The following is a 25,404-nucleotide window of genomic DNA, read 5'->3' as shown; positions in this document are numbered from 1 at the left end:
TTGAATTCGACAGCCCATTAGCTTTAGAACAAAACATAGTTGCCAGATGTTTGCATTTCCTACTGATTGACCACATATTTATTTTCAGGTACATGACAGATGGAGGGCTCAACCTGTATACAAGAAGTCTGAACCGAATTCCAGACCTAGCTGCCTCCCGAGACGTAATCCAGAGAGGGGTGCATGATGTGACTGTGGATGCTGACAGGTAACACCTTTTTTTCTATAAAAATTATTGAAGCTTGCAGACAAGGTCTTATCATCATTCATACCTGCCAGCATTTCAAAGCTATTCCCAAGTAGTAGTGAACGAAGGCAGAATTCATGGCTCATTGGGATCTTAGCCCTCAGGTGAGAGGACCCAATGCCGCAGTAAGTGGGGGAAAAAGTCTATCTGGGAGCAAGAGTCTGTCAAAAGGAAGAGAACATGGAAGAAGAATCCATTTTGTGAGGATGGGGGAAGAATGTTAAGGAGTCCAGAATGGGGGTGGAGATTGGGAAATGGGACATGATGATTTCTTAGGGTAAGTCTTGTAAACAAGGATACATGGGAAGAACAAATAGAGTGAAAATGGAGCACAGAGCTGCAAAGTGAAAAACTAACACAAGGAAAAGGGAGAGAAGGGAAGGAGCAGAGCTGGGGGTAGGAAGCAATATATACAGGACTCTGTGCCAGATGGCCATCACCGTGCTTTTTTGGAGCAGCATAATGCCAAATGCTCCATGGAGTGCTCTAGTGTAATCTCTGCTCAGCTCTCCATCCACTTTGTACCCCCAGGGATGCTAGAAGAAAGCAGCCCCTGTGGATGCAGGGACTGAAATTATAACCAGCTTCTGTGCAGGCATGCAAAAGGGAGAAGACTCCTTGCATCATCCTCTCCTTGTGCAGCTGTGCAAAATCCAGGCACAGTCCAGCCCAGCCCAGCATGTATACCAGAGATTCACTTGTGCAAGCCTCGTTCGGAAGAGGATCTTCTATCCCTTTTCCTTTAGCCAAAAAATATATTTTTCAGAGATGGACTCAAGCCACCAAGTCTGGATCTAAATTCATAACCCATCTTTTGCAGAGCTCAGAGTTGTTCAGAGCTCAGATTTTAGTCCAGACCATGACAGAGATAAGCTCCAGCTGCAGAGCTTGGCAGTGCTGAGAATTCAGTGTGTGGTTTCTGTCCATCTTTTAAAAAATCAAGTTTCACTTTAGGGGAAACAAAGAGAGGGTTTTATCAGGGGGAGGGAAAGATTCGCAAATTTGTACTGGTTTTGCAAACCTAACAAATTAGCTGAAGCAGCTCCCATGACCTCCAACTCTATGAGGTCAGTCCATCCTTGGGATTTAGGAAAACATGTTCATGATGTAAGGCTTGTACAGTCTGGATTAGTCAAACAATACATATAATGCACAAAAAGGTAGTTTTAATCCAGAGGTGCAGTTACTTTTCTTTCAATGCTTTTCTTTGTTAATGAATTACCATGGATAGACTTTGCCAAAGAAGTTTTTTTTAAAGAGGAATCTGAATGAAGAGAGGTTGGTTTAGGGAAGGAAGGGAATTCCAAGCATTGAAGGAAGTGCAAAGGCAAGAGTAGGAGAGGAATATATATAATTTGGTTGGAGCTCTCTTAGGCAAATAAGAGAAGGAGGAGGAGGAAATGAGAGATGAGATGTAGTCAGGATGGACTTGTGTGAAGCCTTGACTGTGAGAGAAGCAGCTTAAATTATATGCATAAGAAAAAGGCTGGAGAGTTTGGAAGACAGGAGAGACAGGATGGCAGTTTAGCATTAGATATTCAAAATTGTTAGAGATTGGCCCATGCTTCAACATTCAAATATTAATTTCAAACCACCCAAAATTTCAGAAGTAATCTGACCCAGGTTTTTAGTCAAATCCATTGCAGAGTGAGGGTCCAGATCTTTCTCGCTTTCCAAGCTCTCAACCCCAATCACGGATTTTGGTTTGTGAACACCTCTACAAACTGTGTTTCATGCTATACGTGTGGATGTCCTGTATATACCATTTATGTACATAAATATTTTGCAAGTGTATATTATTCTCGGGAATAGCAGCAGCTCCAGTTATTAAAGTTGCTATATATTTCCCATTATTAGACCATTTTCAGTCGCTTATAATTATCTCTTTGCCAAATTTTAGCCATTTGGGCTGAACACGTTTTCCTTATGTTAAAAAAATTATGGTGACCTTTTCTTTGGAGAGCCTTAGCCTCATTCAGTGCACAGGATCCGTCTGCTCTGGGGATGAATCAGGTTTGTGTAGTAAAGGAGACTGTGTCTGTCAGACTCTTGCTTCATTTGTTCAAGAGGTTGGAAGGTGTTTAGTGATTGACACCGGGTTTTAGAGAGACAAAGGGATGTCTCCTGGTCAAGGCACTTGAATGCTAGCCCAGAGAACTGAATTCTATCCCTGCATTCTAGCAGAGTAGCTGTGATCAAGTCACTTAAATCACACTTTTCACAGGTCACCACTACTTGTGTGTTCTTCATTTTCTGTGTGCCTGATTTGATACTCTGTGGTCTGATTTGCAAAAGTACTCAGCACTCACAACTGAAGTCAATGGGAGTTGTGCTTTGGACATATAAAGTGCTGTATAATACTAAGTAACCTGAAAAAATTAGATCCTTGGCATCTTAAATTGGGAACACAAAATTAGTGGAAACTTTTTACTTTAATCTCTCTGTGCCTCAGTTTTCCATCCTTAAAATGGGGATAATACTACCCCTTTTCCTCACAGATGAGAACATAAATTAACTTGTTTGTGAAATAATCAGATACTATAATTATTAGCACCATAGAAAAGCGCTTGGGGAAATTAATAATTCTGTCTTCAGAGCAGGATTCGAATAGCGCACAGTAAATAAGGCACAGGACCAGACATTGAACAATAAGAAAATAAAATATTGAATAGCTGATAACTAAGTTCCACCTGAACACTAAATAAGGCAGGGGTTCTAAGAAAAAAATAGTAAGTGGTCATGTAATTAAAGTTTATATCACAATGCATATACACATGGGGACTGAATAAAGGTTGCTTGAGCAACCTTAATTTTGGCATTTCCTAACTTTGCAACTTCAATAATCATCCTTTAACATAGTTTTTTTAATATGTATTATAAGTATATGCTATGCCACCATGCAGAATGAGAATATGGTTTTCAAGTGCCAAAAACGATTGTTTGTTTTTATGAGTTCTTCTGACCACAGAACTCATGTTTGCCAAAATGAAGCTGATGCACAAGAAAGCTGTGTTTGATCATTTTAATGAAATGAAAATAAATTATTGTGCATTTCAACAACGTGCACTGTATTTATAGTATGAAAGACTAAATGGAAAAAGGAATGCAAAGATTGGTGTGACCCTTGCTCTGATTGGTGGGATGGATTTCCATACTTTATCATAGTGGGTGTACAGTTTGATTTTATCCTCAAGTAGTGTTGTGGATATTACTTTCATACCCAGAAGAAGAAAAAGAGTTTATATTAAGGTTTGACTTACAACTTAAATGTTATACTTTCATGTGGGAGGCAGTGTTCCCTCTAATTTTTCCCACCCAGGTGCACCTTCATAACTATGCACATAACAAAATTCATGTGGTGGAAATGGGGTCGAAGTTCAGGGGGTTCATTGTGTGGGAGGAGGCTCAGGGCTGGGGCAGAGGTTTAGAGTGCAGGGATGTGTGGGCTCTGGGGTGGGACCGGGGATGAGGGGCTCAGGGTTCGGGCAGAGGGTTGGGGTGCAGGGTTTGACGGCTCCAGCTGGGGTGCGGGCTCTCGGGTAGGGCTGGGGATGAGGGGCTTGGAGTACAGGAGAGTGCTCAGGGGCTACAGCAGAGAGAGAAGACTCCCTCCAGCTCTCTCTCTGCAGCAGCACCTGGGCTGGGGGGGAGAGATGCCCCTCCGTGCCGCGGCAGCTCTTGGGCTGGAGGATGGGTGCCCCTCCCCAGCTGCGGCAGGTCCCCAGGCAGGTTCCTTGAGTGCCTGTGCGGCGCTAAATAAGCTGGTACGCAGCCATGCAGCTTACAGGGAATTTAGGTGGGAGGTCTATAGTGCTATCTATCTGCCCTTTGTGGTTATGAAGGACATATATGTGCTCCATAAGAGAGGGTAAAGTACCAGATGCCTTGCCAGAACGCTTCTTTCATGACGTTACTGGTATGATCTTTTTGCCCCTGCCCACCTAGTTGGAAAGCACTTCATTGGCAGCTGTGTGCGGAGAGAAAATATCTGGCATTACTGACAATAGATATTTTACATTAGCATGCATCCAGGGAGGGCTTTTTTTCTATATTCTCTCCATTACTACAGCCAACAACTTTTGCTGAAAGTGCCTCCAAGTTCCTGATGGAAATTGCACTTGTGTTGTCCCTTTAATTCCTTTGTATCCTTTATGATGTTTTCTATTCTTCATCTGGCAGCACAATGCTCTCCAGCCAGGTGGGCTAATGGTTTCTCTCGAGGAAAATGCCAGTTATGACAGATGCACGCTATGGGTCTGATTTTCCTCTCATATACATGGCTCAATGAGAACTAACTTCATTGAAGTCAGTCTGGGTACAGTGGTGTAAGAAGAGGAGAAGCAGCCCTACAGTGCTAATAATTACTCAGTAAGCAACTACAGCTGGCCTCTGCCTCTTTCCCTGGGACTCTCAGACAGCCAACTAGTGGAGGAAGGTTCTCCATCCCCCCACCCCCTGTGTGGAAATCTAGCATGAAAGAGATATTTCTAAATAACTTATAGGTTGTTCATAACATTATAACAATAAAAGTTTAAACACATGAAGATCCAATATGTCTGTCAAAGTTCAAGAGTTGCTTACATAATACTATATACACAAAGCTCTCAAAAGGTTTATTGTAGCAGGTCATTTCACTGAATGATTCATGTCAGCTCAGAGAAGTGGATGAAGAGACATTGGAAACAGCAGAATTTAAGATAGCCTCATGGTTCTTGTATTGTCGATTTTCTTACTTGGACACTTTTTATCTTTAAAGTCCCATTTGCATGGATCATTTGCTGTTGTCCTTCCTGAGGTGCAAGCAAAGTTCCAGCTTGAGCAAATGGATCTTTTGAAGTGGGTGTGCATTTGTGTGTAGCTCGTGGTCCTTTAGTGATTGAATTTTATTTTTATTTATCATCTTGCCCTTCTACCCTGCACTCTTATCGTTGGCTTTTGGGATTCACTAGGAGAGCATGTGAGGTGCATTCTTAAAGTTTGAATCCTTTGGGGAAGTTATATAAACTAAAGCAGGTTAGATGTAAGAAAACAGAATTAGTTAATTCCCTGGAAAGTAGAAAAGTAATTTGGAAGTGAGTGGTAGTGATTTGCAAGTCATTCTGTGTAGCCAGAAAATAAAAAGCCCTACTGTGGCCAAATCCAACCTTGTTATAAGTCAATCATGTTGTTTCTACTTATCTCAGGACGGAATTTGGCTCACTCTATCAATAAGCTATGACATTTTCCTTACTTTCACACTAATCAGCAGAAGTAGGTCACCCCATCTTTCTTCTTCCAGCGCTATCTTTAACTTTATTCTTTCTTAGTAACGTGCCAGACCTCAGGCCAAGCATTCCATTTAGTTACATTTTATCTCTGGGAATCTCTCCATAAATTAAGTCATGTGCTTGGGGTCACGTCCAGGAAATTAAGTGGCTGGTTCTCTGTGAATGTACCTCTTATGTACCTTGGTCACTACCCAGCTCGAATGGATTTTTATTGCACTGTGCTTGACATGAACCCCTTTTCACAGAGTTTGTGTTCTTATGTTTAGGGCTTCCTTAAAATGCTCATAGCATCTGTTACTTGTGCAGAGGATTTGGCAGTCATTTTACGCTCAGCTCAGGCTGCCCTGTTATTTATTCTCAGCCAAACCATAATCACCATAATACATTATTAATTATAATTATAATAAAATAATTCCAGATTTTGCCTGCAGTTCATTAACTAACTTCCTGCCTGGCTGACTATGAGTCTTTCCTAGTATTTGCTTGAGTAGATGAATGTTTAGTAAGAATATTGTATTTTCTCAAAAAAGAAATTTGGGGAATTCAACTGTGAACCCAGTTTCACTACATACAGTTCTGTTAGGAGCAGAAAGGATTATGAATGAGGACTTCAAATTTTGGTAGATTACCTGGATTGTTTCCCCACTCCGTTCATTTTCAAAATTTTGGTCACTACATTGAATAATTGATATTATTTGGAATTTTACTTATCGGACAGTTTGTCTACACATAGGTGTTCGGTATACCATAAAAGTAATCTGCCTCTCAGGACACCCCCGCTTGACTTCTATGTTTCAGTCCTGTAATCATTCTGTGCCTTCTTCCATGAGTCCCTCTTGCTTAGTACTAATCTGATTAATGTACCACTGTTCTCTCATATTAACACTATAAATGTTGCCTTTTCATTTAACCTCTTCGCTGCATTTGGTTGTTGCGATCTCTATGGCAATAAAAGAAATAATCACACCATGTCTTTGAAGTAATAGGTAAGTAAATCAGTGAATAAATATGTTTTTTGCCCAATCCAACAGGCCTTACTCAGGCAAAACTGGGAATCCTACCAACTAAAAGTCTGCTGCTCTTTGCAGTACAGCTTGACATTCCTCTGCTGCATCTGCTTTCATCACAGAGTTCATCTGGCATTGCTACTCAGTGGCACACAACAGAAAAGATCATTATATTAGTTTTGAAAACTGGCATGATTTACCAGATCATGTGACCTGTTTTCATAATTTTTCATGGCTGTGATTTTGTAGTATACTGTATATCCTTAGGTCACAGTAGCAGTGAAATAACCTCAGTACTCCTGCTGTTATTACACTGCTATCCCTGGAAAACATAATTAAAGAACCCATCTTCTGGTACAATTTAGATATAAAACTTTGTTTTTACTATTATTGCATTCTTCATCAGTTTTAATCTTCCATAATTTCTCTCAACGTCTGTTAGTGTTAACCTCTTCCACCATTTGTGTTCATTATTTTCAAATCCTCTTGCTTTTCCATAGTCCCTGTTGTAAATCTGTACTCATTTTAGCATACGTTGTTGCTATGCCATCAAAAACAATTCTCAGCTAGAAGTATCTTTTTCAGTACATATTTTTAGGGGGTTTATTATATTTCTGTAAACCAGCAGTGCTAAGCTAAACTATATAAAATCTACGCATGTTTATATACAGCCCATGCTTGATAGATAAATCCTGTCAAATCAGTGCTGTCGATTTATTTGGATGCTTTAAGTCATTAAGTGTACAATGACACTTTTTTGGATGAATGTGTATTCTAAAAGATCATAAATTAAGCTTGAAAGCTTGTCCCTTCCGCCAACAGAAGTTGGTCCAGTAAAATGTACCACCTACTTTGTCTCTCTCAGATCCCAGGACTAACACGTCTACAACACCACAAACATAAATCAATAGTAAGTTTTATTTTATATATATATATATAAATTTAGAAAGGACATTTTACTTTGAATATTACTGTGTCCTTGGTCACGTTTTCAAAAGCAAGAACCTGGTCAATATAAATAAAATAAAGCAACCTTTGACTAATTTTTGTGGGATTCTGCTCTTGCTTTGGTTCCTTTAAATTTTTATATCAAATCACCAGAAACACAAACCAAAACACTAAATATTTAAGTTCAAATATCTTATTAATATCAACAATATAAACAATGTTGTTGTCATTCTGTCATAAATATGTTAAACTGTCAGAGACCTGCAATATAATGTCTGCTGATGTTAAGCTTACATAAGGAAACTACACTGAAAAGGAAAGAAAAGTAGATGGCAGATGTTTAACTCAAAACAAGAATGAGCTGCAAGTGATTATTTGTGGGAAATGAATAACAAATGAAGTTTTCTCTTTCTCTATTTTTGTTAAATAGTAGCAGAAAGAGATAATGTCAGTTAATTTGCTGGTTCAGATTTGTGAAAGGGACATATATGGAAGTTGTGAGGGGTTGGCTCACAGAAACCCCTTTGGGACTGCCATCTGATGTGCTGAGACTACTGCTGACCCATTTTCCCTGCCAGCTTGGGACTCCAGAACCTTGCTTGTTTAAGCCAGACATGCTAGCCTGCTACAAAGCCAGACCCAGGTCTGAACAACATCCCCCAAAAGCTGCAGGTTTAACTGAAAACAGCTTAAGAAGTGTTCCTGTCTCCAACACTGAGATGCCCAGCTCCCAATGGGGTCCAAACCCCAAATAAATTATTTTTACCCTGTATAAAGCTTATATAGGGTAAAGTCATGAATTGTTCGCCCTCTATAACACTGATAGAGAGATATGCACAGCTGTTTGGCCCCCCTACCCCATCCCAGTATTAATACATATTCTGGGTTAATTCATAAGTAAAAAGTGATTTTATTAAATACAAAGAGTAGGATTTAAGTGGTTCCAAGTAATAGGCAGAACAAAGTAAATTACCAAACAAAATAAAATAAAACGCACAAGGCTGAACCTCATACAGTAAGAAAATGATTACAGATGAAATCTCACCCTCAGTGATGTTCCAATAAGCTTCTTTTACAGACTAGCCTCCTTCTAGTCTGGGTTCAGCAATCACCCCCTGTAGCTACTGTCCTTTGTTCCAGTTCCTTTCAGGTATCCTTTGGGGGTGGAGAGGCTGTCTCTTGAGGCAGCTGAAGACAAAATGTCGGGGTCTCCCAGGGGCTTAAATAGACTTTCTCTTGTGGGTGGAAACCCCCTACTCTGCCCTATCCAGAATTCAGCTCCAAGATGGAGTTTTGGAGTCACATGGGCAAGTCACATGTCCATGCATGACTGAGTTGCTTACCAGCCAGGCCACATTCCTGGGAAAGCTCAGATGTGGATTGACATCTCCAAATTCATAGTTAGCTTAAGTGTTTCTTGACTGAGCACTTACTGAGAATAGTCTTTTCTCAAGAAGCTGACCAACTGCTTCACTGAGGCTACTTAAAATTAAACAAATACATAGCCAATATTCATAACTTTGAATACAACAATGATACATGCATACAAATAGGATGAATATATTCAGTATGCCCATAATCTTTACAGAGATATGTTACATGGCATACGTAGCATAAAACATATTCCAGTTATGTCATATATACATTCATAAGCATATTCCCATGAAGCATTATGGCATTATGAAGCATATGACTCCTTCTTGTTTTTGCTGATACGAATGAACACGGCTACTGTTCTGAAACCTGTCACCATATATGGAAGTAGCTTTTTAGTCTTCTGCAAGGAATGGAAGTAAATTTGGTTTTCATATGATGCTAAATGGGATAAACCATTTAACTTACTGTAGGATCATTAAGCTGAAGGGCATCCATTTGCAGTTGATCCATTGTACATTCTCTTTAATCTATCCTTAGAGAGTGGGTCGTATGGACATATTTGCTAGTGTCATATGCATTCTATTTGCATTCTTCATTTCTGCTTAACTCAATGTTTATTTTACAATGTTATAAATTATTTGCAGTGATGCTGGATTTCATTATATTTTAACAAATTGCAAATATTTCCTTTCAGGAAGAATGTAGATGGGATTGTTTTGAGACTAGCCTATTATTTCTAAGGAGGTTATCAGTATGCATGATCAAGACTCTCAGACATGCAGAGTGCTTGAATATACCTTCAGTAGCAGCATCTTTCTGATCCGGTACTGTAACTAATTACTAAGAGGAAAAGAATGATATACTGTCTGTCTTTAATTAGAAGAATGAGATGGGAGCAAGCTTTTGACTGTTCACAAGAACACCCCAGGTTTAATTGTATAAAGATTTAATTTGACTCTCTTTGGTGTGGTATGCATTTGATTCCAGAAGCCACGGAATATACTATATTCTGTAAACTTACTTGGTTTCACTGATGACTTGGGGAGCTGGCCTTCTCTGATGATTGTCTTCTGCTGTTGTGCCTCTAACAAAGAGCTATACATGCATCCGATGAAGTGGGTATTTACCCACGAAAGCTCATGCTCCAAAACTTCTGTTAGTCTATAAGGTGCCACAGGATTCTTTGCTGCTTTTACAGATCCAGACTAACACGGCTACCCCTCTGATACCTATACTGGAGAGCATACCCTGTAATAAGTAGAACCGAGATTACAGCTCTGAAAGATTACCAAAATGATCTATTTTAGACAATTACTTCATTAGCCCCTTGTAAAAACTGTCTGTGTGTATGTGTTGGGAGCTTTTCAGGGTTTACTATATGGGATACAATAGTATCTGCCCAAAGAATGGATCACCTACCCTTTGCTCTACTTTGCCTTTGGTATTGATAATCCTCAAAGATACCTGCTTCCTCCTAGGGAAAAATATTCTGATTATTAAAACAAAATGTCATACTCTCCTGCCTTAAAAACTGTATGTTTAAGAACTGCTTACGTACTGATTGACTGCTTACTAAACATAAATAAACATATGCATGTTTGGCAGGCAAGGAGAACACCATTGCATGACTCTTGAAATTAACCTCTTCAAAGGAAGTAAGCTTATTCAAAACATTGAAAATCTCTTTCCTGGATTTTTTGGCTAGAAATTAGTGTCTTGGAACATTTTGCATTTGGCAGCTTAAGTAGAATTCACAAGTGATGGGAAATTCTGAGTAAAACGAAGGGACAGATCTTGGCCCATCCTGCACACCCATGTAGGGAGGAGGTAGAGAGGTACATAGGTCTCCCTTGTGCCAACTACTTATGTTGTACAGCAGTGGTCCCCAATCTTTTCGTCTGGTGAGTGCCAGACGAAGGACGGTGGCAGTGTTCGAGCATCCGCTGAAATGTTTCCGAAATTCTGCAGCATTTCAGCGGCGCCGCCTCTGGATGACGTTGCTTGTTGGTGGCAAGCGGCGTCATCCAGAGGTGTTGCTGCCAAAATGCCACTGAACGGCGGATGCTCGACCACCGGCCAGGATGTGGGTGCATTATTTTGATGCCCCCGCGGGCGCTATGGCACCCGCAGGCACCACATTGGGAACCTCTGTTGTACGGCATCTCTGCCACTCCTCTAGGTGGATGAGAGGTGGGTGGGGATAGGAAATGGATGGAGCCCTAGTAATGCCCCGTCAGGACACTGGAGGATGTGCACTACTCTGAGCATAGGGCTGTCCCTGTTGTAACAGGGGTAGAACTGAAAGACAGGTTCTGACTCTCTTAACTATGTCCACATAGTACGCCACTGGTGTTGTCATGTAACATACATGTAGCTACACACTGCATTGCAAAGCAGGAGGCATCCACATTGTGGTGTGAAGCTACATGTGTCAATGAAAGGCTCTGGCAGAAGGGAGGCAGAGGGAAAAGGCTTCAGCAGCTCCCTGCTGCCAGAATCTCTCCCTGCTTCCAGAGCCTTTCCCTGCTGCTGGAGCTTTTCACTGCTGTTTTTAGCAGTGTAGCATCCACTGCCTCCCCACTGCAGGAGTCTTTCCCCACTGCAGTGTTGTTAGAGAGGCATGGCGTGGGCAAGTAGAGAGCAATGTAGGGTATGTACATACCTATACCCTTCAGGCATGGCTTTACTTCGTTTGCCATGGTCCACATTGCTATTTATACCCATGCTAGAGGGCTAAATGAGTATGTGCATTACACCCTGCCAAAAGTAGTGTGCAGTGTAGACAGACGTATACTTTTTGAGTTGCAATTCGCTTCATCGGCTACTTTTGGGACAGGCAATAAGATGCTGTTCCATACATGGGGCTGGTAGGAAAATTACAATATGGCCCTAATGTATATTTTCAAAATGAACTTTGGATTGGCCATTATGATGCAAAGCGGATACATCTCTGGAATTTTATTTGCCCACTATATACCACAAGTGAAAATGATTCCCAGCATCCACACTGAGAAATTATCATGCAGTATTTGTAACTAAGTGAAAATGAAAAGAATAAAAATGTCAACAAGGCTGAACAGGTTATAGAACATGAAAGCCTTTAAATTTTCAGAATAAGAAAAGGCTACGCAGCCCAGGAAGTTTGTTACAGTCATTGTCCAAGTTGACAGACCATGAAGCTGTGATCTGGGAAGGATACATCACAGAGAGTAGCCACCAGTCAATGTACAGAACATCACTCACTGTGTAATACTCTCCATAGAATACTGATGTGTTCACCTCTTTCTTTGAAATGTTTCTTTCCATGCACATCTATCACATTCTACTTTAAAATCTAAACTGTGTCATTTCTGAGTCTCTCTGGATCAAGAAAGGAAAAGATGATCCACCTTTTTCAGTCTTTTCCCCTTAAAGGAGGTTCTAGAGACTTGCTGCCCTTATTTTGGGTCCCCTGTGGTGATTTCATCTCCTAACAGACAAATATTTGGTACATCAGTATGCTTGGAGTTTGTTTTCTTTTGAAGTTACAGCATTAATCTCATCTGTATCTAATTGTTAAAATATTAAGTCTTCAAAGATTTCCTTGCCATATGTAAACAAAACATTGTCATAACAATTTAAGCAGGATCAGATGTGCAAAATTAACAATGGAACCCACAATGCATTTTACAAAATCTTTTGTACCAAAAGATACAATTAATTCATAATTCAAAACGGTTAAATGCATCAAATCGTTTTAAAGAATAAAATTTCTTTGTATCAAATTAAAAAAAAAACCTCTTTTCCCTAATTTGAACTCTCCTAAAAGAATAAGCTGTTAAAAAGTTACCAGTGTGTTTTGGCTGTGAGGTTTAACTTTCTTAGTTATTTGCTTTGGAGAAATTATGGTCCAGAAATATTTCAGATTGAAGCACAGAACAGAAAAGGGTAGGTAAGTGGGTAAACTCATGAAAGCAAAAATTGCTTCATTCAATTTGAAAAGTATGTAGCTTTGAAAAGAAATGCATTGCCTTGGGAACAATAATGATTGACAGTACAGGTATTTCTCATTCCTCAAAGTGCTTAATTTGGAAATAAATCGTAGCAATATACTTTAGAGGACTGGTGGTTTTTTTGCTTAATATATCTATGATAAAGTGCTTGGAAGTAGTAGGTGAGCCAGCACTCTGATCACTCGGACATTAAGTAGATCCCCCAGAGCGGTCTGAAGGAGGAATAGAATGTAATTATCTAACCAGGTTAGGCGAGCTAAAGGATTAATTAGCCTATCAGCTGAGGACAGATAAAAAGGCACAGGAAGAAAGTACAAGGAGAGGAGCAGGGCTGACTTGAGCCTAGGTTTAGAGAAATCTGAAGGAAGGGAGACCTCTCCCCTCTCAGGCCCTTTGGGAAGGGGTGATGGTACAAGTGACATTGTGAATCATTGAGACTCAGGAGACAAATCAGAGATCAACATTACCTAAAAGAGCCACAGTAGTGTAAAGGTATTGTTTCATTTAATACACACACACACACACACACACACACACACACACACACACACACACACACACACACACACACACACATTTTATATATATATGTGAAAATTACACCCAAAGCAAAAATGACTGACCAAATATTCTACAATTGGTGAATATAGTAAAAGCATCCTGATTGGTTAATATCTTAGATGGGTTAATAATTAAATCACACAACATTTTTAATATCATTAAAGAGCCACTTGCGGCTCTTGAGCCTCAGTCTGCGTATCACTGCTGAGAGTAGTATTGCTGTATGGAACTGTAAAGGTGGTAACTGATGATCTGTAATAAACTGCACAGTGTGGATACCTAACTGGTGGAGTCTGAACTGTGTCTGAGATGTCAGAAGGCAGGAGCAGAGCGTGCCCAATATCCTATAATTTTTAATCAGACACTAGTATATTGCCTTATCCAAAAATAAATGAAACTAAATAAATCAAATAAAATTGAACAAATTGCTGAGGAAAGGAGCTGAACAAGAAATCACATGATAAAAAACATTACTAGGTCATTTAGTGCATGTTCCTAGTTTAGTCTCAAGTTATTGGGACTTTCACCACCTTCCCCCTCCCCTAGATACAAGGGGGGAAGGGACTGTCCACAGGTGTATCTGTGCAGGAGTGCAGATGACTCCTTCATGGCACCACTCACTCACCTCCTCAGAACCTTCTGGAGCTTGCTGTGCATAGGTCCAGAATTGGAACTATGGGAGAAAGTGGAATTGGGTGGGCTGGGGACAGGGGTGGGTAAACCAACGGCAGTTCTGTAAGAGGGCTCCCTCTGGCTCCCACAGAAGTATCCAAGAAATGATGATAAAACCAGGGCCATTTTATATTTTCTGTGACACCCTTCTGAAGAGTTCCATGAGCATGCTTGGGGAAAGGGAAGGGAGTCTCCCTATAAATGACCCTGGCCTACTCTGGATCCTGCAGTGTGGGAGGGATAAACCTACAAGATCCAGTGTCTTTCCCAGACAGACACCAGGCATGTCCTATGTGGGAGTTGCCTTGACCTAGGCAGTGTCTCAGCAGAGAGTACATTAATGTAGGAAGGATGAAATGCAGAGATAAAATTTCTTGATACTTTAAATGACTCTTCATGGAGCAGCTGGTATGGGAACCCACAAGGGGAGAGGCAACTCTAGATTTAATCCTGAGTGGAGCGCAGGAGCTGGTCCAAGAGATAGCTATAGCAGGACCGCTTGGAAATAGTGACCATAATACAATAGCATTCAACATCCCTGTGGAGGGAAGAACACCTCAACAGCCCAACACTGTGGCATTTAATTTCAAAAGAGGGAACTATACAAAAATGAGGGGGTTAGTTAAACAGAAGTTAAAAGTTACAGTGACTAAAATGAAATCCCTGCAAGCTGCATGGGTGCTTTTTAAAAGACACCATAATAGAGGCCCAACTTCAATGTATACCCAAAATTAAGAAACACAGTAAAAGAACTAAAGAAGAGCCACTGTGGCTTAACAACCATGTAAAAGAAGCAGTGAGAAATAAAAAGACTTCCTTTAAAAAGTGGAAGTCAAATCCTAGTGAGGCAAATAGAAAGGAGCATAAACACTGCCAGTTTAAGTGCAAGAGTGTAATAAGAAAAGCCAAAGAGAAGTTTGAAGAATGGCTAGCCAAAAACTCCAAAGGTAATAACAAAATGTTTTTTAAGTACATCAGAAGCAGGAAGCCTGCTAAACAACCAGTGGGGCCCCTTGACGATCAAAATACAAAAGGAGCGCTTAAAGATGATAAAGTCATTGCGGAGAAACTAAATGGATTCTTTGCTTCAGTCTTCACGGCTGAGGATGTTAGGGAGATTCCCAAACATGAGCCAGCTTTTATAGATGACAAATCTGAGGAACTGTCACAGATTGAATTGTCACTAGAGGAGGTTTTGGAATTAATTGATAAACTCAACATTAACAAGTCACCGGGACCAGATGGTATTCACCCAAGAGTTCTGAAAGAACTCAAATGTGAAGTTGCGAAACTATTAACTAAGGTTTGTAACCTGTCCTTTAAATCAGCTTCGGTACCCAATGACTGGAAGTTAGCTAATGTAATGCCAATATTTAAAAAGGGCTCTAGAGGTGATCCCGGCAATTACAGACCGGTAAGTCTAACGTCAGTACTGGGCAAATTAGTCGAAACAATAGTTGAGAATAAAATTGTCAGACACATAGAAAAACATAAACTGTTGAGCAATAGTCAACATGGTTTCTGTAAAGGGAAATCGTCTTTTACTAATCTATTAGAGTTCTTTGAAAGGGTCAACAAACATATGGACAAGGGGGATCCAGTGGACATAGTTTACTTAGATTTCCAGAAAGCCTTTGACAAGGTCCCTCACCAAAGGCTCTTACGTAAAGTAAGCTGTCATGGGATAAAAGGGAAGGTCCTTTCGTGGATTGAGAACTGGTTAAAAGACAGGGATCAAAGGATAGGAATTAAAGGTAAATTCTCAGAATGGAGAGGGGTAACTAGTGGTGTTCCCCAATGGTCAGTCCTAGGACCAATCCTATTGAATTTATTCATAAATGATCTGGAGAAAGGGGTAAACAGTGAGGTGGAAAAGTTTGATGATACTAAACTACTCAAGATAGTTAAGACCAAAGCAGATTGTGAAGAACTTCAAAAAGATTTCACAAACTAAGTGATTGGGCAACAAAATGGCAAATGAAATTTAATGTGGACAAATGTAAAGTAATGCACATTGGAAAAAATAACCCCAACTATACATAAAATATGATGGGGGCTAAATTAGCTACAACGAGTCAGGAAAAAGATCTTGGCGTCATCGTGGATAGTTCTCTGAAGATGTCCACGCAGTGCGCAGAGGCAGTCAAAAAAGCAAACAGGATGTTAGAAATCATTAAAAAGGGGATAGAGAATAAGACTGAGAATATATTATTGCCCTTATATAAATCCATCAGTTAAACTCCCACATCTCGAATATTGTGTACAGATGTGGTCTCCTCACGTCAAAAAAGATATTCTAGCATTAGAAAAGGTTCAGAAAAGGGCAACTAAAATGATTAGGGGTTTGGAGAGGCTCCCATACGAGGAAAGATTAAAGAGACTAGGCCTCTTCATCTTGGAAAAGAGGAGACTGAGGGGGGATGTGATAGAGGTATATAAAATCATGAGTGATGTGGAGAAAGTGGATAAGGAAAAGTTATTTACTTATTCCCATAATACAAGAACTAAGGGTCACCAAATGAAATTAATAGGTAGCAGGTTTAAAACAAATAAATGGAAGTTCTTCATCACACAGCGCACAGTGGAACTCCTTACCTGAGGAGGTTGTGAAGGCTGGGACTGTAACAATGTTTAAAAGGGAACTGGATAAATTCATGGTGGCTAAGTCCATAAATGGCTATTAGCCAGGAAGGGTAAAGAATGGTGTCCCTAGCCTCTGTTCATCAGAGGATGGAGATGGATGGCAGGAGAGAGATCACTTGATCATTGCCTGTTAGGTTCACTCCCTCTGGAGCACCTGGCGTTGGCCACTGTCGGTAGACAGATACTGGGCTAGATGGACCTTTGGTCTGACCCGGTACGGCTGTTCTTATGTTCTTATGTTCTTATAAGGACTAGGAATGCTTTAGTGGACTTCCATTTGGGAAGTCTAAGTAAGAGAGGGATGAAGACCAGGTCTTCTCCTCCTCATTACTTCCCCAGTTGGCTACATTCTTCTTGGCTAGGGTCCAGTGAGGCAGACCAGCTAGCACGGAACATGCCCAGGCAGAAGTAAAGGTACAGAGCAAGATGCAGTCAGGTTGGGAAGCAGGGGATGATAAACCCCTGGGTCTTCATGACTTTGCTCCTCACTCTTCCTTCTGCTGTTAGTGAGAGGTTCACAATAGAGGAGGGTTGTGGGGTTTTTTTTGTTTGTTTGTTTTTTTGGCACAGACATTTACACCTTCAGTGGAATGGTGTCCATACGGCTGCATTTTGTGAAGAGTGGTTTCCCTGGGAAGAGGCGGTTCAAGTCCAGAAAGACTCCCCCATTTGTGACAAAAAGGGCAATGCAATCCTTGGATGTATATTCAAGGTAGTAGTGAGCAGGTGTAGAGAGCTGATTTACCTCTGCATATGGCATTAGTAAGACCGATACAGGAAAGCTGTTTATGATTCTGATGTCCACATTTTGAAAAGTATGCTGGAAAAATTATTCAAGGGGTGGAAAAAAATGCCTTACAGTGAGAGATTTGAAGAGCTCAATCAGTTTAGTTAGTCAAGAAGAAGACTAAGGTGACTTGATTACAGCGTTTTAAGTACCTTCACAGTGAAAAAATACTGGATACAAACAAGCTTCCTAATCTAGCAGAGAATGGCATAACAAGAGACCAATGGCTAGACGTTGAAGCCAAATACATTCAAATCACTAATCAGGCACAGTATTTTAATAGTGAGGGTAATTAACCTTTGAAACAAACTGCCAAGTTAAGTGGTGGATTCTCCATCTCTTGATAGCTTCAGATCATGACTGGCTGCCCTTCTGAAGGATACGCTTTGTCAAATACAAGTTATTAGGCTCAATGCAGGGATAACTGGGTTAAATGTAATGGCTTGTGAGAGGAGGTAAGGCTAGATAATCTAATCGCCCCCTCTATTAATTTCTACAAGAACATTGCCAGAGAATCTAAAACAATGCATCAGTTTGTTTTTAATAGTCTTTCTCAGGGAAGCTGTGAGACCTCGCAAAAATAGATATCGCAGTCCCTCTGTGAATAAAATTAGTTGGCCTAACAGAGGGAACTTTCATTCCCAAAAAGATCATTTTGACAGAAAGTTTGGAAGAGATCATAGGCCTGTCACAGACTATTTTGGTGAGTTTAGTCATGCCCCTCTCCTCCAAGGAATTATCCTTTGGCCTGAGGCTCTGGATCCAGACTTTGTAAAGGATGACAAATAGATGAAGGTCTTGGCCAAATTCTGGTTTCTAATTTCTTGTAGCCTCACAGGGAGGAGGACCCACTGGTAAAAATCCTGGCACCAAAAGTTCCAGAATACGCAGAGGTTCAATGTCCTTCTTTTTAAAGGTGAGGAAACCAAGCTTTTCAAGCCCTCCATGTTGAAAATGTACTGCTGGATCCCAGTAGTTCTTCCTTTTCTTGGAATTATTCAGATACTCCTTTCACTCTTGTCACAAGAATATCTTCCAGTGGACTATTTGCAGGTACTGAGGGCTTGTCTACATCAGAAAGTTGCAGCGCTGGTGAGGGAGTTACAGCGCTGCAACTTTGAAGGTGTACACATCTGCAGGGCATCACCAGCGCTGCAACTCCCTGTTTGCAGCGCTGGCCGTACTCCTGTACTCCCGTTTTGTCTCGGGTGTAGAGGATCCAGCGCTGGATCACCAGCGCTGGTAATCCAATGTAGACACTTACCAGCGCTTTTCTTGACCTCCGTGGAAGGAGGAAGCCTCTGGTAATCAAGCTGGTCTCCTTTCCCGGTTTGCTCTCTCGTTCCCGGAACCCCGAGCAAGCAGGTCTCCTTCCCTGCGGTTTGCAGGGTGGCTCCGGGAACGCGAGAGCAAACCGCGGCGAAGCTGGTCTCCTTTCCCGGTTTGCTCTCTCGTTCCCGGAACCCCGAGCAAGCAGGTCTCCTTCCCTGCGGTTTGCTGGGTGGCTCCGCGAACGCGAGAGCAAACCGCGGCGAAGCTGGTCTCCTTTCCCGGTTTGCTCTCGCGTTCCCGGAACCCCCCTTGAAGCTGCCCAACAGCGCTGCAGTGTGGCCACATCTAACACCACTTGCAGCGCTGGTTGCTGTAAGTGTGGCCACTCTGCAGCGCTGGCCCTATACAGCTGTACTAATACAGCTGTAACTACCAGCGCTGCAAAATTTTAGATGTAGACATGGCCTCTGAGTCAGACAATTTTAAGCTCACTCAAAGGTAGGTGCCCACACCCTCAACCGAAGGGGAGGAACCATTAGGCCCAGGCCACAGCTGAATATAGATTCCAGGGGAGCTACTGGGCAAGAGGCTTAAGGAAAAGACAAAAGCCAGCAAAATCGGCCAAGCTGTCCAAGGAGAATTTTTGCTGGCAGGCAAGCAATTCTCTCCCCCTCATCTTTGGGAAAGGACAGTTATCGGAGATGTTAAAATGCAAAGGATGTGATACAGCTCCATTTTTCCTATAATTAACATAAGTAGAGGAGCTAGGAAAATATTATATTGTCTTAGGTTGAGGTTGGTTAGCATGGATCTGATATGTTGTTTTTCATTACTTTTAGACACGGCTGAGAGCAACTCAAAGTGTTCTATAAACTTTTCCAATTATAAATTGCAGATAAATGTCAAATATGCTTCTAATTGGTTTACTGTCCCAGTCTGGAACGTGGTTGCTCTTAGCTAATCCTTAGTTTTGTTTATATTTAAACATAATCATATCTATTTATTTATGCTTATCATTTGTATTAGCGTGCTTCGTGCAGCTTCATGTACTATATAGTACCTTGGGGCATGGTTAGTATTGTAATGTTTGTGGATTGCATTATTGTTATTGATAACTGACATCCTGGAAATAAGTTACCATTGGCTAGATGATAAAGCATTGATCTTATTACTCACGTTGCTTTTGTGTCTTGTGTAAAAACATTAAGGCCACAAACACAGTAACGGAGAATGTATGCAAATTCTGATTTTTTAAAAAATCAAGTCCATTTTTTAAAGAAAAAGTTTGGAAAAGATTATTTTTTTAAAGTACTACTGTTCATTTTAAATTCCAGCTGTGCAGGGCTTCATTGCTATGAAGTCTCTTATCTACTTCTAGTTTCAATGAATTGTCATCACAGAAATTTTAAGACCGCTTCAAAAGAGAGTTCAATGGAGGTGGAAGGAAACTCCCCACTGACATAAAACTTGAGCTAACTCCTGCACCAGTCACCCCATCACCCAACCCTATATCCGAGGTAGGAGTGTGTTATATCTACTCTGTACTAAACTGACCCTCATCTGGTGTATGGTCCCATGAGTGTACTAATGCATGCTATGGCCAGGACTGGTGCTGAGTAGCATGCAGAATAATGGGAACTATAACCACAACCTCCTTGACAGACACTCCCTTATTTCCCACGGAGCACAGCGTGGATGGATGGGCAAATCTGCCCTGTAATGCAGTGCTATATAAGTGCTAAATATCAGTATTATGGTGACTGCAGGCACGTGACAACCACAGGAAAAAAACCAGCTTCGTGAAGTAGCATTTTCTTACCAACCCTCTCTCCCCTCCCAAAAAATCAATGACACCTGGCCAGTTTTCCTAAAAACAACAAACTCTAGGCCTGACTTTCATCGCCCCAATCACAGACCACCGTGCATTATCGTGACTGAACAGTGCAATCCTTGACTTTATAAATAAAGAGAATAACCATGTATCCTTGTTTCAGCATTTCTATTTTGCCTTGTTCTTCTCCAACTGTTTAACACAACTCTGGCAGCACAGAAATCAGAAAGCATTCTTAACCAGCTCCCTGTGGATTCCCTTTTGGTAAAAGGAATCCACTGGGTAGTATACATAAGGTGTAGCAGTTTTTCTGGACTCCAGTGCAGGGGATTCTCCTTGGAAACAGGATGCATGGTGATGCCCGGAAGCCGGAATGGCAACTGGGCATAACTTATGTTATGTGTATACTGCAACTGGGTTGTAATTTACGCTTATATAGATATACCTGCACTAGCTGTAATCTAGCTAGCTCACTAAAAAAAAGGGACAGGGCTGAGGCGATGGTCCTGTCCCTTCCAGGTAGCTTATCCTTTGCTATTCTAAGGGCTGCCAGCTAAGTAAATACCTTTTTATGCTGAGAAAATGCAAGCATTGTGGCTGCCTTCCACATAGATACACTGGGTCCCTCTGGCAGAATAGGAATGACACTTTGGTATGGGGAATGAACCTTAGGAACAGCCAAACTGAGTCTGCGTTCCAGCTATCCATAGGTGCCAGAATGACCCTCTAGGGCCATTGGCAGCCCAGGGGACGTTAAAACCACTCTAAAATCCCTACTGCCCCCAGTATCTGGGGACCCAAAAGGGGACATAAAGTCACCTCTACCCCCTTTTTTCTCATTATGTGCTGAGTGCAATTCCATGGGTCAGAGAAGTTCGTCCTTGCTATTCAACCAGATAAATGAATAAACAAAAATAACTGCTTAAAACCAATCAGTATTTTTGTGTCTCAATATTTTTTTCATTGTTAAACAGACACAAAATAGATTTATTTGTTAGATGGGAATTTACAGAATCAACCCTTCCTTAGTTTTTCTCTAGCAAACTGTTTCCCATGACTTTTCAGAAATAATGGTGGTTGGTACAGTGAGTTAATTTGCCAAACTACTTTAATTTTTCTTGTTACAGACATTGTAAAAGGAGTTCACTAGTACAGCTATTTTTGAGTTATCATTAATTTAAACCCACTGCTCATTTATTAATGGGCTCACTTCTGTCTAGCACTAGTTTTTGCTCTGATATATTTATAAAAGCCTTTTGTATTCCCATTTGGATAGTGTTACTTCATGATGCTTTTTTGCTGCCCTTATCTTTTCTCTGCAAGACTTGACTATGTGTACATTATTAATTGGTTGCCTCCCTCTTTTGCATTTATGATACAGGACTTTTTTAAAAGCTCTGATTTTTGAGCAGTCTCTTGGGTCGTTTCTTGTTCCTTGAATGTTTCTTTTATAGAGGAATTTAAGTTTGTGACATCTTTTCCCTGGTGCTTTGTAGGATTGTCCAGTCTTCTTGGTGCTAGTAATTTTTAATACTTGGACTTGACTTGCTAGATATTTTAATTTGTCAAAATATAATTTCCTAGCATGGAATATTGTGGTACTGCTCTATAAGTTCATTCCTTACTGTACTGTACTGAATCTCAAGCATCTCTAATTGTTTTCATGTTCTCCATCAATTACTCCTTATTAGTAAAAAGAATGTCCAAGATGGTTTCCCTTCTAGCTGGAGTCCCTACTTTCTGGATCAGAAAGTTTTCTTCTGCCTAACTTAGGAACCTATTTGGTAATATAAGCTTGGTTGAATTTCTTACTCAATAGGTATCTCTCTTGGTATTACAATCCCCATAAGTATTATGAGGTTTGGTCTAAAAAAAATCATCGAGATGCTCTCCTTTATTTATTTATTTCTTTTATTTCTTGTATCCTCACCTAAAGAATTTCATCATCTCATTTTTTGATTGTGGAACTTAGCTCGCTGATAATGCAACTTTTATATATAGCTTCGCCCTTCCATCTTTTCATCCCATTCTGGCTTTTCGATAAATATAGACACAAACTATTTTCACTTCTTGTTTTCTGTATGAGAATAATCCCCCCACCCCTCAGGTTATAATTATGTTCTCATTTACAGACCTATTATGTACATTACTTACGTACACACAGAGCTATCTATAGGAAATTTAGTACACAAGTAATCTTTTTACTCTTCAATTCTAGTTATACAACAACTCCATCTTCTGCCTGCTGGAGTTATTCTTCTCCCATTTAGAATGAGCATGACATCAATGCATTAATGAGGATGGTTTGGTTATTATCCTACACTCTATACTGAGTATGTCTATTAAGCAGCATTGAGATAGGGAGGGAATAGTAGAGAAAAAAGACAATGACAAAAGATAGTTGTATGCATTCTATTTGAAAATGAGTCTTTAACATCCTGACAAATGCCGTTGATGTGTAACATTCAAAGAACTGATTTTAGCTTTGCAAAATGAGTGGAAAAAATGTGATAGCAAGTGATACTTCCACATAAGAGGAGGGCAAAAGTTCATAAGCTGGACAGGAACCTATTTCATTGAAACAGGGTTTCAGTACTTTTTGCGGTCCAGGCTGTTTTTGTATTTCATCTTTTTCTCAGTAGTTCATTCTTTGACATGAGGGATGTCATTATCTATTAGTGTGGGGGGGGGGAGGATTTTTTGGAACATTTATTTTCTCTATGTTGAAGTCATTTGTGCCTGTGGCTCCTATTATTTTCATACTTAGCTGCCTATGAAGTCTCAAATATTGTCAGTGTAGTAATTTATTTGCAAGGGTATGTGTGCCATGCTGCTGGTTTGTCTTTTTCTAAGATTTTCTGTCTGACAGTTGTGTTTTTGTTCTTTTTCTCTGTAGCTCTAGCCAGTTAGTAGCCCTGAGTTTTGGTTTTCTCTGATTTTCACTCAAGCTGACATTTATGGGAAATGAGAGAGCTTCAGGATGTTGGGGAATAAAGAGGGATGATAGGCTGCTGTTCTGGCAATGATTTATTAAAGCAGCTCTCTTTATCTCATTATACTTAAGATTCTGGCAGCATTTACCATTTTAAACCCAGAGAGACAGAGATTTATAACTCCTAAGGAATAGTTTGTTGTGTGATAAACTTTGACATTCAAGGTCAAAGCCTAACAATTAATTATTTTTAAAATCAGCGATGTATAGGTTCAGACTAAATTGTTCCCTTGCTCCCACAAATTAGAGAGTTTGGGAGCTATTTTGCCCTCGCATAACTCAAATTCTAACTCATCTATGTTCTCTCAAACAAAATAGCATGTGTTCTGAAATATTAAGGGGAAAGGAAGGGCACTGTTTGGGTTTAAGCCTGATTCATATTATGTGAAGGTGTATTTTATTATTTCATATATGAGGCACATTGCTGGTGGCAAAAGAATTAAGTGAAGAATGGAAATACTGTTCCAAATATGTGGAATGCCTCTGTATCTAGAGAATAGTGCTTTTCTGACTATCAGTCTGTACAGTTATTGCACTAGATGTGCTTTATTTCGTACTAGAAGTATACCTGTATTTAATTGCCATTGCCTGGACAAAAAAAATAGCCATCATCAGGCTGGATTAATCTTCTGTAGGCCTGGTGCAAAACATATTTGTGGATCCCTGTGTGGAGAATGGGGCATGGTGCAGGGGATTGGTCCTCGGAGCAAAAGGCTGGCAAGGGCAATGGGGCATGGTGCAGCTGAGGTAGCACCACCCCACCCAATCCACTGTGAGGGCACTGTTTAGAAACCGGCAGCCCCTAGTCGCACACTGACCCACCTGGCCGTGCACTGCCAATGCACCTCTTCCCTTCAGGGGCAAGCCCATGCACTGCACCATGCCCCCCCCTGTCCAGCACTCCCCAACCTCCTATGCTCAGTGTCACACCTCCCAGAGACCCTGCCACACACCCCTAGGCCCAACGCATCCCTGCCCAGAGACCCCCCCACACACACCACCATAACTGTACAGTGCCCTGCACAACACCACCTACTACCCACTACCCCCGTCCACAGACCCCGCACTGTGCTCAGTGACTCCACCACCATAACTGCACAGTGCCCCCACACAGACACCCCCCCGCACTACCCAGCACTCCCACAGACTCTCTATCCCAGCACCCAAAAACACACAAACCTGCCCTATTCCCCAATGCCCAGTGCCTCTCCACAGGCCCCCCAGAGACCCATTCTCTCACGCTCTTTCCCCTGGCCACACTCATTAGCCTGCTGGGAGGTGACTGTGTCTGCCAGGCTGAGCCAGCAGCATGCCAGGGTCAGTCCTGGGGCAGGGACTCCAGCCCCTTGGGAGCAGCACAATCAGCCAGTCTGGAGCAGGAGGAAGGCCTGCCTGTGCTGGACTCCCTCAAGACCCACCTGTCTGGCGGGGCCTGGCCAAGCCTCACTCGCTACTCCCTTCCACTCGCTGAGACCAGACCAGCCTCTGCAGCGGTCCCAGGTGGCTCAGCCCTGGGGAGGTAGAGAGGGCTTGGTAGGTGGTAGCCAGCAGAGACTGCTCGAAGCCATGCTGGGGCGTGGGGCAGACCCCTAGGATGCAACCCCCAAGAGCCTGCCCCTGCATGCCCATCAATCCCGCCTGCATGGTGGAGCCCGGTTGCTGGATGTTGAGCCTTTCTATAGGAAAGCAGGACTTGCCAGCTGGGAACAACTCACACATCAAGGCCTGGGACCTGGATTGCCCTAGGCAAGGGGCCAGACCTGGCCATGTGGATGGGTTAGATGGGTCTGTAAAGCCTGGCACCATTG

At 41.4% G+C, this 25,404-nt stretch overlaps 1 protein-coding gene across 14 annotated transcripts in view; it reads left to right on the top strand.

Annotated features, from left to right (window-relative positions):
• The window catches only part of NAV3 (neuron navigator 3), an 854,219-nt gene that overhangs the window by 682,658 nt on the left and 146,157 nt on the right, over positions 1 to 25,404 (top strand). For all 14 annotated transcript variants that reach the window (XM_030548663.1, XM_030548662.1, XM_030548658.1 and 11 more), the window contains one exon: positions 89 to 208. In XM_030548663.1, the coding sequence (XP_030404523.1) occupies positions 89 to 208 (120 nt within the window). The remainder of the gene's footprint in view (positions 1 to 88; positions 209 to 25,404) is intronic.

The sequence above is a fragment of the Gopherus evgoodei genome, chromosome 1, assembly GCF_007399415.2.
Source record: "Gopherus evgoodei ecotype Sinaloan lineage chromosome 1, rGopEvg1_v1.p, whole genome shotgun sequence".
Classification (NCBI taxonomy): Eukaryota; Metazoa; Chordata; order Testudines; family Testudinidae; genus Gopherus; species Gopherus evgoodei.
The sequence above is the reverse complement of the archived record's forward strand: the minus strand, read 5'-3'. Positions and strand labels throughout refer to the sequence as shown.